Below are 14,106 nucleotides of genomic sequence, written 5' to 3' on the forward strand. Positions count from 1 at the left end.
GTGTGACCAAAGTTGTGTGTTTATTGGGGGAGGGGCTGGAGCTTCCCCTGGCTTCATCCACCTGGAGCCCTCTCCCAGTCCCCGGCTGCCTGGGAACGAGCCTGCCCTGGCAGCTCCTCAGTCCCACCGAATGTACTCTGCTGGCAGGGCGGTCACAGGCCCGCTCACTGACACTTTGAATCCACCCAGTCAGGAGTTCATTCACTCATATCAGGTGTCTTTTAAACTGATAAGAGGTTTTGGATTATTTAAGGGTGTGTTGAGGGTTTTTTTCTGTTAATGAGAAAAATACCGTGGGTGTGTAAATGTTTAGATTGGAAGAATAAGGTGTGTATGCATACGTGCGAGTGTCTTGTGTGGATGCAATATGATTGCATCCAGGTTGGCTCATTTGAAATGACAAAATGTGCCTTCTAGTTACTCGTTACTGGGTCCTGTTACTCATCAATATGCTGTTGGGGGAAGGTTCTCTCTGGGTTTGATGTAGTTATCCCTGGAGAGAACACACTCACCTGAGCCTTTTAATAATGCCTTTTGAAGACCTAATCCAAGTGCTGAGAGATCTTCCAATAGTGTGTCTGCTAGAGTTTAGATGAACGCGCATAGTGGCGTGGAAGCTTGAGTAAAAGTGACTTTATCTGTCATTCCTCTGCGATGAAACCTTTGTGGGATCACTCCGAGGACTACGTCCTTTGATTGATCCACGGCCAACAGTTAATGATTGCCCATCCATTAATTTCACCCCTGCTGGAGGACAGGGCTCTGGCTGCCCGCAGCCATCACTCCTTACCTGGCAACACTTAGTGCTGGTTCCCAGGGACTGGTGCTTCAGAAGCTGGTAGACCAAACGGTGTGCGTCTGGGTTGTCTTGATGGCTGTGCTCCATTAAACTGCAGGGAGCTTTCCCGATGACTATCAGGTGTGTGTGTGTGGATGTATGCGAGTCACGGGTGGTTGTCATGTTCAGAGTTGACCTCTGTTGCATTGATTTGATCTCAATCTGTGGACAACAGCCTTAGTTGGCTGGCTTATAGTCAGATAAATCACCGCCACGTCCCGATGAATTGATTGCATTTTGTTATTTTCTTTATTTTGATTTCACATGTGATGCTTTGTATGGAATTATCAGAATCTTTATGCATGTGAATCTCTCCTGTGATTTAATTTTTTTTTTATTTTCCTTTACTTTTTTGCCAAAGTTGGATTGTGGTATAAAGTGTAAGATTGTTGTAGTTTATCACATCTATGCGTTGGGTCTCTTTCTGAATGGCTCTCTTCTGTATTTGTTCATGCAGAATGAAAGTGGAAACTTATACGCTAGGATACACTTTGGCCTATTGTTGCCATGCGTTGCCAAGCTAACATTAAACCTTCCGTTGAATAGGTGCGGTGTGTGATGTCTATTGGTAAGCCAGGTCACCCTTCTGATTGGCGCCTAGATCTAGTTTCTGTCTTGCGTGTAAGAACCTTAGAATACAATAGCCTACCTCTGTGTATCCACAACACAGCTGACGGATTGTTTTGGACCCAACGGCCCTGATATCCACCTCATCGGCACCACACGATAATGAATCACTGACTGATAAAGTTGTATAGACATTGTATATTTCACAATCGTTGCCTGCTCTTGGTTGTGTAAACCTTTCAATAATCAACTCTCTGCAAACCCTAAAACCTGTGATGTGGTAGATGGCTTCATTATACAGAAGCAAATAATGTAAACAAGATTTTTAAAGGTCCCATGGCATGCCATTTTATGGATGCTTCTATATAGGTATCATTGTGGCCCCTAATACTGTATTTGAAGACGTTCAAGAAATTCAGCCGAGTCCAGGAGCTCTATATCTAAATAATATAATATAATATCTATTATCATGGCCAGAAGCTGTGTGTGCCTCCGGATGATATTATGAATCTCAAACGACAGTCGGGTTCTCCGACGTCTCTAGTACTTCCACTCCCACGTCAATCTGAAGTACAGACTGAGCAGCGACATGGAGGAGAAAGGGATTGTTGCCGTTTTGCGGACTAACAGTACTTCCACAACGATACTCGTAGTGGGGGTTAACTCGGCCACGGTTGAGAAGGAATCGGGGGGGGAAAGGAACTTTGACTCCCTGAAGTCCAGATTGAACGTTGACATGGAGGTCAACGGATTGTTTTGGACCCAACGGCCCTGATATCCACCTCATCGGCACCACACGATAATGAATCACTGACTGATAAAGTTGTATAGACATTGTATATTTCACAATCGTTGCCTGCTCTTGGTTGTGTAAACCTTTCAATAATCAACTCTCTGCAAGCCCTAAAACCTGTGATGTGGTAGATGGCTTCATTATACAGAAGCAAATAATGTAAACAAGATTTTTAAAGGTCCCATGGCATGCCATTTTATGGATGCTTCTATATAGGTATCATTGTGGCCCCTAATACTGTATTTGAAGACGTTCAAGAAATTCAGCCGAGTCCAGGAGCTCTATATCTAAATAATATAATATAATATCTATTATCATGGCCAGAAGCTGTGTGTGCCTCCGGATGATATTATGAATCTCAAACGACAGTCGGGTTCTCCGACGTCTCTAGTACTTCCACTCCCACGTCAATCTGAAGTACAGACTGAGCAGCGACATGGAGGAGAAAGGGATTGTTGCCGTTTTGCGGACTAACAGTACTTCCACAACGATACTCGTAGTGGGGGTTAACTCGGCCACGGTTGAGAAGGAATCGGGGGGGAAAGGAACTTTGACTCCCTGAAGTCCAGATTGAACGTTGACATGGAGGTGAAAGGGAATGTTGCCCTCAACAAATGGTAGCTTTACGTAAACCTTAACTTATGTTGTGTGTTATGCGCCATAACACCAACAGCAGAACGGTTATCCAAATAACAAAGAAGTGTACAACACTTGCTTTACAGTGTGTGTATACACACACACACACACACACACACACACACACACACACACACACGGCGCTCACACCGTGGTCGTAGCTCATTGTCTCATTGGTGGGCCAAATTCTCTGGGCGGGCAAAGGAGAGAAAAGGGAGGTAACCTGGCCCCTTATGAGACATATGGGGCCAAATTCTAAATCCCTCTCTTTCCCTCTCGCTATTCTGAAAGTAGAGCGGGTTCAGTGAGGCTAACCGTACGACTCGACAGCAAAATAGCTGCAACCCGTAAAGAGATTTATTTTCTTTGTATTTGTACTACGTTGGTCCTTTTAATATAGATTTTTAATGCTCTCAAACACTTGATTACATTGCTACTTCATTCCCATCCCCAATTTAGGCATTGTACAGTCTTGCTGTGCGTGCAATTCAATGTAGAATTGTGTTGTTGTTTTTTCGAGCTATATAGCTAACAATAAGAATGACTAGCCAATGAGAAACGGGAACGCTATAATTGCTGCAAGACAGGACATTACGTCACGTTCTCTCTAGAGCAGGTCGTACGTACTGGTGTACCATACAAATGGATAGCACTTGCTTCAAAAACAAGCAAGCAGCAAGCTCTAGTCTAGATTCCCCTTCCCTTTTTGGTGCTATCCATTTGTACGTCCGCCCGTACATTAATTCATATTCACGACTTAAACCACTTGCTTGAACATACAATAGAAAATGTCTCAAATCAATATCAAACATACGTAATACAATTAAAATGTCTTTAGTAATAGTTTAACTGTAAATAATAGAACTGATTATACTTTTATACTATACTTAACAGCCTTCAATGAATTACATTTAATAAACATTAACCACGCAACCTATTTAGTTTGACCTTCAATAAAAGTCAAATAAATAATAAAATGCGCACAATTTTCATCAACAAAATGAAGGTCTAATCGATGCTAGCATTTGTTTGAATTAAACCTTGAGTCTGAAGAGGAAACCACACAGGGTTGAAGTACCCCTTGTGTTGTGTGTGCAAATATTTGTGGTTTCGCTCCAGTAAGCTTTCAAGGATCCAAATGTTTACTATGCAACCCCTTACCGCAAGCCTAAAGGAAATGTATCCAAAGTATCTGGGATAGTTCAGAGCACATAGGATAGCGTTAGGCTCATATTGATTTCACTTCCTTGTCATTGCTAAATAGGTCACAAAACTATTCCTAGGGGAGCTGCTCTGTTCTATTGTGCTACAGAGACCCCAGGTAGTGTATTTACCAAGCATGTCAAATTGACTGCTTTCCTAATATGTATTTCCCTTTGAATCTTCCTGGTCACCATGCTGCCGGTGGTGCTATGAATACGTTAATGAGGAGCAAAAGCATAAAGTTTGGTCTGCTCCATGTTCGGAACGCTTATCGGTTGAGATTTGGACCGTGGATGTAAGCACCCATATTTTTTCCTTTTTCTTACTGTGATCAGATCAATCGTTCTTTGCTATAGTTTATCCAACATATGGTCTTTCTCATGTCTACATGATTCACGTGTTCAAACCCTATCAAATGGCAGGTTGAGATGGGGTGGCAAAATCTAATTTCAATTTCAAATCAAATGGTTTTAAAATAGTTTTTACATTTTAATTGATTTTAATAGATTCTAATCAGAGGGAGAGAAGTGGAAAATGATGACCTTGTTAAATATAATATATGCAATATGCATATCCACATGATAATTGTTTCACATCTTGAACCGTTGCCTTGCATAATACAACTGCAGAGAACCTACGAGGCCAGAGATTCATCTGCAGATGTGGGCAACCTTCCTCAACACATCTGTTTGTGCTTTGGTGTGCACGTCGTCTGGTACACAACACAACGGGGGAAGAGCCTTCGGTCGGGAAGAAAGAAGAAAACTAACAAACAAGGAGGAGGAGCTGGACGGAGGGAACGGGGACTCCAGTGGTTGTGCGTTCATGGCACGACGCTGGAGAGCTGGTTGAAAAACAGAGTGACACTTACAAAAACATTCAAAACTAGGACAATGCATTTGAGTCGATATGTTAGCAGAGTTTAGCGGTTTGTAATATGTAGGGACGGACGGCTTAATATGATTGGTCTATGTCAGGGCCTGGGGATATCATAGAAAAAAGTTCACTATTTCCTTTTCTGATTGTTCCTTTAGAAGATTATGGCTGCATTATTGCCAATAGTGCAGCCATAATCTACAAGCAAAGGTCTTAAAGGAAAACCAGGCAACTGCACCTATGCCAAAAGCTGTCCTGCAAATATCTAATGGAAATATTCCACTTTATAGGCTCCGCTTATGTTGCACCAGAACTGTTACATTCCATAATTCTTGTGCATGTCTGGGTTTCCTTTTGAGTCACTGGGGTAACAGTTGTGTAACTTTTCCCTGTCCACGTCCCTGGGAGAACATAAACACATAAAACTGGTATTGGCCGAACGCAGAATAGAAAACCCATTAGCTATTCTGTTCTTACAACTAACAAACCCTACCATGCCTGTTTGGCAGCAGTAGGAATTAGCCACGTTGTACGAACAGCTTTTCTCTTTTTGGGATTATACTAGGGGGTTGGTGGTATTTGTTTATCGTGAGTGGCCAAGTATGCAGCTCTCTCTTTCACTCTGCTCTTGATGCGTGCGCATTGAGTTTTTCAACCCTGTCTTGTCAACTGTACAAATAGTCGGATCCAAAAGGGTATGACGGTAGTTGACTTGCTCATGGTCGCACTGACCCAAGTGACTCATAGGCTAATTATATTGCATCCCTTATCTCCCCTACAGTCTCTTTACACAAGACCAATCTTATCTCTCTAATGAACACATACACACACACACACACACACACACACACACACACACACTTACAGGCCAGAGACCCGAATCATTTCCAGGAAAGAAGCTCTCCTTCTCTCCTCATTATCCTCCCCTTATTCTATTTCCATCTCTCACTTCTCTGACTTGCACCTGTGATGGAAAATCTACATGTTACGTTTTTCTTTATGAACTTAGGGTTTGTATACTATTCCGTGTATGATCTTGCCACCCTATTATTCTGCAGGGTTGTCAAAAATGTAAATCTTAAGTGTTTCGTGTGATGTAATCTGGTTTCACATCCGTTTCTGTGGTCTTTAGTTTGGTAGCGCAGAGAAGCAAAAGGTGATAAGGAACATTCTCAACCTCTTAAGGAACTACAATCAATAGATTAACATCTGGTTAACAAAGGCTTTTGGTTTATTGGGGGCCCACTGGTCTCAAGGATCCGATCTAAGTGTATAAAAACTCCTGACTTTAGTCACTCAGCGGACTTCGCCGAGCGTACCTTTAGAGTATGAAGTAAGACGCAGGGCGAACTCCCATCTGAGGCCTCAGATTATTGTAATGTTTGCCTGTTATGTTGTTTGTTGATGCATGTTGTGATGCATCTTTGTTCATACTTTTATTGCAAATATATATGACCACCAATTGTCTTTTTCCTGTAGAAGTTTTGTGTGCTTTTTGCCTCTAAATATCTCATCTGTCTTAGACGCAAACTGATAGAGAAATTGCCACGACACACCACCCGTCCTCTGCATTCACCTTTCCTCTCTCCCTCTATTACTTTATCATATATCTTCCTTATCCTTGCCTTCCCAATTCCATAAATCATTCCTATCGGTCCTACTGGTCAACTCAGGCAATAATCATAATAATAATATAATAACAATAATTATATTCAGTGATATTTGAGGGCAGTAAAATCTTCATCGCTCTGCTGAAATGCACCAGTGCTTTCTACCGTAGATGTGATAATGGCATTGTGCGAATGGATATGCAATATGGAAGTGATGATTATGAATGACATACTGCGTTTTATGCTGAATATTTCTGTATGGTTGAGTCTGTAGTAGCCTTTTTCTTGCCGTAATGAAACTCGGACCTCAAACCGATCCCCACATTACATTGCCTCAAACTGCATTTGGACCTCAACAAATGAGGACATCAACACTGTCCTCCAAAGCAAAGAATATGGCCAGCTGGGCAGTGGTCTGTACTGAGCCAAACCAACAGCTGCGTGACTCACTTTTTCCACATCAGTCTGATCATTCTGGCATGTGTTCATCAGGTTTGCTCCAGAACTCCTTAGCGGGGCTGAAAAATGCTGTTCAGGAGGTTTTGAGCCTTTTGACTCTGGCCTTCGCCGGTACTCTGGAAACAAATAGTTGGATCCCAAACCGTGGTGTGTGAGGATACTGTCTGCATTCAACTGCCTAGTGGTTTCTTAGAAACTAGGTCAGGCACTTTCTGGGACACTTTCTGGGACACTTACAATAAGTGTACATTAATTAACCATTAACATTAGTTAATGCAGTAATAAGCATAACATTTAACTAATGTTTCTAGTAATCCTTTACTAATGGTTTACATTTTTCATTATTTTATTTATGTTAACTAAGCAATGGTGTTAATGTTAACTATTGAATTGGTTAAGGGTTAACCCTAACCCATTAACCCTGGTTAACACTGGTGTTAATGAATGCCCCTGTTGTAAATTGTTACTGCCTCACTTTCTAGTTAGCTTTGGATAAGAGCACCTATAATGCTTTTTCGACTTTTATGACCTATAAAAGTTTGTTATAATGATTTATAGTCATGTTGGTTCAACCACACTAAAGTGTCAAATAATGACGTACATGCATTTAGACATTCCCGTCTGAGTGGCTGTGCTGAGCGACAAACACTAGGGACGCCGGTCGCCATCGATTCACTTGTTCAAATATCCGGGACTTATCTACGTAGAACAATCCGGATTATCCATGTATGGTAATGCTGCAACATACTCTTCCGGAAGGTAACCAATCACAACGGAGTGGGGTTGGCAGGAGGGGGGCGAGGGGTCGCAGAAGGTTGAAGCCAAGCGTTGACAGAGACTGCTGAAAGCGCCCAGATGAGAGAAAGAGAACCCTAACCCTAATCGACAAATTTTTTTGTGCTGTGATTCGTGTCAGGTTGCTCTATAGGAGCCATTAATAAGAAATTAAGAACAGAAAAGTAGTATAATAGGAGATCAACATAAATTTACGGAGGCTTTTGGATTGAATGGACAGGAAGAAGGACAGGCGTCTCTTTGGCTGAAGAAAAAGTTTTGTCCAAGTGAGATAAGCATGTTCCAAGAAACTCCTCCTAATGATTGCTCGGAATAACAGAGCTGTAGCGTCACCATGGATTTCCTTATACGACACAAGACAACACAGCAAACCTGCTCACACCTTTTTGGTACACTGAAATATAGCCTATAGGTATTGCTTCTCTGCAATATGGAGCACTACTTTGTCCTACATATTGAAAAATATAGATGTATATTTATTGAATATTAATTTATTAATATGGAAATATATATAATGAGAAGATATCTTCGGATCTCGTTCAGTCAAATTAACAAATATTTTTGAGTCGGATTGTTGATCGATGAAAGACCCACCCGCAGATAAGGATCATACGTACCGGATGATATAAATAATGTGAGTCATACATAGGAAGAATGTGTTTGGCTAAGTGGGATTGTAATTATTGGTACAATGAACTCCTCCTTATGCATGCTCGGAATAATGGGGCTATAACTTCACCATTGAGTTCATCATACGACATCCTGTGTGGGCACCAGAGCAAACATACTCACACCTTTTTGTACACTATGAAAGATATATTCATAGTACAGCTATCTACATCCGAGAAAAACAGCGTTGTGTCTGCATTAACATCATCTGGTTTCAAACGATATGTATGTATAAATAAATGAAAAACATTTGCAAAAAGCAAGCCGATCCACTTTTCCATGTTGATAAGAGCATTACAATTAGAAAAAAAGAATGGGACAAAAAACAAATCATTAGTTGCGATTTACTGCGAGTTAACTCTGACATTATTGCAATTAATCGCGATGAAATATTTTTTCATTTTAAGACAGCACTAATATATATAAAAAAATATGATATCAATAGCTTTAATGATATTATTATTATGAATCATATCACCCACACACAAAAACATTCAAGCATTTGAAATCACACAAAACTATTTATGTAGCTAAATAGACCTATTAACGTTTACTAATTTCAGTATTGCATAATATTGCAATTGTTGGAAATTGAAAGCGTGCGAAATAATTCATATTATTTTGTAACATAGAATATTTTAACAGGAAGAAAATGAATGAAAACATGTTGCCTGTTCATTTTAAGTTCAAATTAAACTTTTTACATCATTTTTAAGATTCCATCGTGGTTGTCACATTTGCACAAGATGCATTTGACAGCCCACATCCTTATAACTGACACACGAGTCTCCCTTTGTGTCCTGAAAAGGAATTTGAGCAGGGGATGTTTTTTGTAGAAACTAATATTAAGTAAAAAAGTGTGACAACCACAACCGCTCTCCCTATGTGTGTGTGTGTGTGTGTGTTTTGTTTTTAAACAGAGACAGATGGGAAGTGCTGTTACTTGTAATAGGCTGTGTGTATGATCTCTACATGGATAAACTAAGGGACCTAGGCCATCAATGCAAGCTAGTGGTGTTGATCTTTGGCAGCTTGGGGAATGTCCACAGTCTTGTTTCAGTGGGTTAGAGGGGACCTATTCAACGTTGGCTACTTCTTCGCTGTTTTCTTGGTTTGCGCTCGCATTGAGCTCCCCCTACAGCTTCAGAGGAGATATTTTACAACACTGTCGTAACAACTCGTCGATGTAGATGTTCATGAAGAGTAGACAAGATTATACATTTTGAAAGCGTTTATGTGTTACAATGAACCCATCCTTTTTTATAGTTGGGAGATGTTGTATCCTAGATTTGAATTGTTTTATCTTTGGTTGTTGGCAATAGGTTCAAGGGAAGCTCGAACCGAAACCAATTCAAGGGTACAAAAAACATCTCTTGCCCATCACTGCTGATATGGGGCAGAACTTTGCCAGTTGTTTATTTTCTGCTGCAGAGCCCTGCCAGCCTTAAGGGGGAACTATGCAACTTTATTGGCGTAATTTCCCAGGTTGAGTCATTGTGATGGTTCTATAAAGACCTCATTTTACCTTGTTTAGATCAATAGATCGCAACCCCAGTGCAAATTTTCCTTTTCTTAAGCAGCATAAATTTATATAATATAGAAGGTTCTATATACAGGCCTATGTATGTTTTATTATTTGTTCCATCTAAAGCAGTAAAGTAAGTCTTATACACAACATATTATTGTAAATTTGACAAATTTGGCTCTGAAATAGGTGTTCCATTCACCCAAACCTTCTAAACCGTTTCTAGAAATAATCGTGCAGAATTAATAGTGTAATTTATTCAAAAGTAGAAAATAAAGCAATATGTACAGCAGAATTATGTCACAAATCATTGTTCTAATCTTTAAAAAAAAACACAACTGCCTGGCACAACAGGCACTCTGCCCCTGGCTTGGTTTATCTCTCCTCACACCCCCTTTTACTCTGTCCTCTTACCTGCATCCCCCCCTTTCTGTGTATTGCTCCTTCTTTTCTTCAGCGTCCCCTTGATATTTCTCCAGTTCCCTCGCTCTCCGTCCATTTACCTCTTGTGGTTGATCTCCCTCCCTGTAACCTGCCTGTCTGCCACTCTTTCCTCGCTGTCCCCATCGGTCCGTCTCTCTCTCTCCTTCCCTCACTGAAGACCAAACCAACAGAGCCGTTGAGCAGGGCTCCACTAGAGGTTTCCGTCGGCCACCCTCTTGAACAGGGTGCGCCTCTGCTGAGCACTCATGTTCTCGCTGCTCTCCAGGAGGTTGGCCACGATCAGCGTCTTCTGGACCGAGGCCGCCCGGACCCAGAGCCGGCCGTTCATCCCCAGCACCAGCTCGCACGGGTACAGCTTCTCCAGGTCCTTCAGAATCTCATTCTGGGGGGTCAGCAGTCTGGGGGAGGGGGGTGGAGAGAGAGAGAGAGAGAGAGAGAGAGAGAGCGATGTATGGAGGTGGAGGGAAGGGAGAGAGAGGTAGAGATGAAGAGCGGCGTAGAGAGATGACGGGGCGAGAGAGGACGGCAGGTGGAGGAAGGTGAGCCAACAGGCAGAGGGTGTGGTGGTCAGTTTACACGACACACGTCAAACACACCATTTACATATTTAATAAGGGCGGAATCGTACCCGATAGTGACATCACACATGGGAGTGTCCACGCAAATGTATGATGAATTAATAGACCAACCCACCACCCAGTGGACTGTTCCAACTTGTAGGCGGATCTATCCACCATACACGATCTGTTTGGACAACCCCACTTGAGACATCGCTAATGGGTAGAACTTTGGAACTGCGTCATAATGGTTGGTCAACATCCAACCTGGGTTTAAATTGGGGCCCTTTACAAGGCAGGTATGCTTAAAACAAAATTGAATAGAGCATAAGAGTGGCCGCCAACTTTTTCTTAGTTCGGGAAGTACATCTCCAAATTAATTTCACCTTCGACTATTCGTAAAATCCTTACATAAAGAGTACTAAAAAGTATTACAACGTTGCCGTGGGTCGTAACCATGGGGATAAAACGTCCACCGCCCCTCCTAAAACACATTTCTTAAACTCCCGCACTTTCCGGCGCCCAACGTGACGCAACAGCAGCGCCTCGCAGAGGGGGGCTGTCTCGGGGGTCCGTACCTGCGCACTAGTCCCAGAGACCCCTTGAAGAGGAGGCCCCCGGCCCCGAACACCCCCAGGCCGTTGGCCCTTCCCGAGCTGTCGATGCACACCAGCTCTGGCTCCATGTCCTTGTTGGCTATGAGGAACTGAGCATAGACCAGGTCCCCCACCTTGGGAGGTCACCCCACACACACACACACACACACACACACACACACACACACACACACACACACACACACACACACACACACACACACACACACACACACACACACACACACACACACACACAGTTTATCTCGATACAAGTGCTTTACACTCTTCCCACATTTTGGATTTACATGATGATTTTTCACTTTGACTGGCTCATTAACTCTTAATCATGTCAAACCTTTTCGAAAAAGTCAATAAAATAGGTCTTGCCATGTTCTTATAACTAGTAATAGTCAAACCAACCTGCACATTGGGCCGGTTCCTCTTGGTCGCACCCTCGAAGGCCAGGTAGGAGAGGGAGGCCTGCTCGCTCCCCCCCACGTCCACCTTAAAGACATCCCCTGATTTGGTCGTTACGATGCCAATCACACTCTCTCCTTTGACAGGAACGTACTGTCGGGAGAGATAGATCGATTTCCATTAGTTAGGACCAACAGAATAAGCAATATGTTGTGGTTACCGTCTGCTCAACACTAGATCTGCTCGTCTTTGCACCTCCTCTAAGAGAGTGCAACAGGGGGAGGTTTAACATGGAACATACAAGGTAATGTATGATATTGGTTAGAGTTGAAGACTCCCAGCCTAAAGAACGTGACTTTGAACCCCAATGTTCAATCCTCTGGAGCAAGAAGACTAAGGGCTCATTCTGCTCCTCAAAGACCTGACTCATTGATTGTCAAACCTCTAACCTGTGCTGACAAAAACGTCAAGTTCAAGGATACATAGCTATAAGACATTATTTACCATGACCATGTTTCATAATGATTTTCGAAAAGTAGAACAATACAGACATGTGGTATGATGTATTTTCTTTTTACTCGTAAAGCAACGATTTACTTAAAAAATATCTTACGATGGGGCTAGTACTGTAAGTGGGTAAATAACCCAAATGAGCTTTGCATCTAAAGACCAATCATATATTTAGATGTAATAATTTCATGATCAAAGTTGCAGTTCACCCGTCTCTGTTGAGAATCCACCCAGTACAGGTTAGGATTTTTATGCCGCAGAACTCCACTTTTACAGACGACAACATCGTCTCCATTCCGCCGCAGTCCGGGACCACAGATTATCTTCTCGTCTTTCAGAGATTCGGTCAACGATATTGTATCAGTTTTGATGAAAGTAAACACATCTCCTGGCAATAGTACCGCACCAACTTTAACTTTTAAGCACGATTCCATGGCTTTGCTGTCATATGTTTGCCATGTGTTGTACAGGCATCGGGGGGACAGCAATAACTGTGACACATGAAAACGAAGTAAAATCCTAAAGTAATGCAGCGTCCCCTACAGCAAAGGAATGGAAACAGTGGTTCGAAAACGAGAGGTTTTTGTTGGAGGACATCTTCAGATGGGCCGGATGTCGTCCGTTTTATTAACTCTTATGATAAAAGTTACTTATTTTACGTTTTGAATAACTACACCAAAAAAACAACGAGGAAAGGGTTAAATTAGGTTTACTGAAATCACAACGATTACAGTTACAATACCCCGAACTGGTGTAGGCCTATTGCTTCCATGAGGTAAGTTAAGCAGAATAAGAAAGCCCCCTCTTTTTATCCTCACCCTGGTCGCCAGGTGGAGGTTACACTCTTCTCAATCTGCGTCTATGTATTTGTGTTCTCGTGTCCCTATGAACCGTCGTATTTTGCGGAGCAACTACTGTCCCTCCAAATACACAAGTTTGCATATATCGCAAATAACGAGAAAGGTCTGAGCAGGGCTGTCATTAAGTTACGACCACTACACCGTTCTTTCTAAAAGGCGTATTAACATCCGGGGGCGTTCTAACTTTCATCTTTTTCTCGTCTATTTTATTTGCAGTAGCTACTACAACGAATCAAATAAGCATTTAAACGCTGAATTTGCTTAAACATTTTAGAGTATTGTGTAACTAAGCAATTTATTATGGACATCAAAACAAGCAAAGATTTTTTCCAAATAATGGTTTATTATTAATATAAAAATAAATATCGAATTATTCTTTACTCTATGAAGATACATATCAAATACTAGCAACATCACACATGGAAGCTACTTTTTCAGTGTTGACCTACCTGTGGGCTATAACAATAAATGTACTGCACACATGCATGTTTTTCAATGTCAATGCTGTCAGGAATCACTCATGTCATAGATGTAAACTTTAATTGCAAGACATGGTAAGAACTAATTAGTTTGGCAGTATGGTTCCAGTCTTTTCTGGTGCTCCCTTCTTTATGATTTAAAGCATGACATAGACATGTGAGATACAGAATACAAACAGCATACCGACATTTGCATCAGATATCTCAACCTGTATAACTTAGATACCATACGGAGCATCCAACGCAGGTGGAGGCTTGGGTGTTGGTGG

At 41.8% G+C, this 14,106-nt stretch overlaps 1 protein-coding gene across 1 annotated transcript; it reads right to left on the bottom strand.

Moving 5' to 3' along the window:
• Positions 1-8,965: 8,965 nt before the first annotated feature.
• On the bottom strand, positions 8,966-13,131 carry exosc3 (exosome component 3). Its single transcript, XM_056600948.1, has 4 exons — positions 12,708-13,131; positions 11,992-12,141; positions 11,551-11,702; positions 8,966-10,813 (listed from the first exon to the last, which is right to left on the bottom strand). Exons 1-4 carry the CDS (start codon positions 12,930-12,932, stop codon positions 10,606-10,608), a joined length of 735 nt encoding a protein of 244 aa, XP_056456923.1. The 5' UTR covers positions 12,933-13,131; the 3' UTR covers positions 8,966-10,605.
• Positions 13,132-14,106: the final 975 nt, after the last annotated feature.

This window comes from Gadus chalcogrammus, chromosome 10, assembly GCF_026213295.1.
Source record: "Gadus chalcogrammus isolate NIFS_2021 chromosome 10, NIFS_Gcha_1.0, whole genome shotgun sequence".
Taxonomy (NCBI): Eukaryota; Metazoa; Chordata; class Actinopteri; order Gadiformes; family Gadidae; genus Gadus; species Gadus chalcogrammus.

Excerpts from the sequence above, each read along its gene's own strand:
- exosc3 (XM_056600948.1), bottom strand. The coding sequence starts at position 12,932 with ATGGAATCGTGCTTAAAAGTTAAAGTTGGTGCGGTACTATTGCCAGGA. Across the intron at positions 12,142-12,707 it reads TGGATTCTCAACAGAGACGG|TACGTTCCTGTCAAAGGAGA; the intron begins GTGAACTGCAAC and ends CTCTCCCGACAG. Across the intron at positions 10,814-11,550 it reads TCTCTGGGACTAGTGCGCAG|ACTGCTGACCCCCCAGAATG; the intron begins GTACGGACCCCC and ends CCCCTCCCCCAG.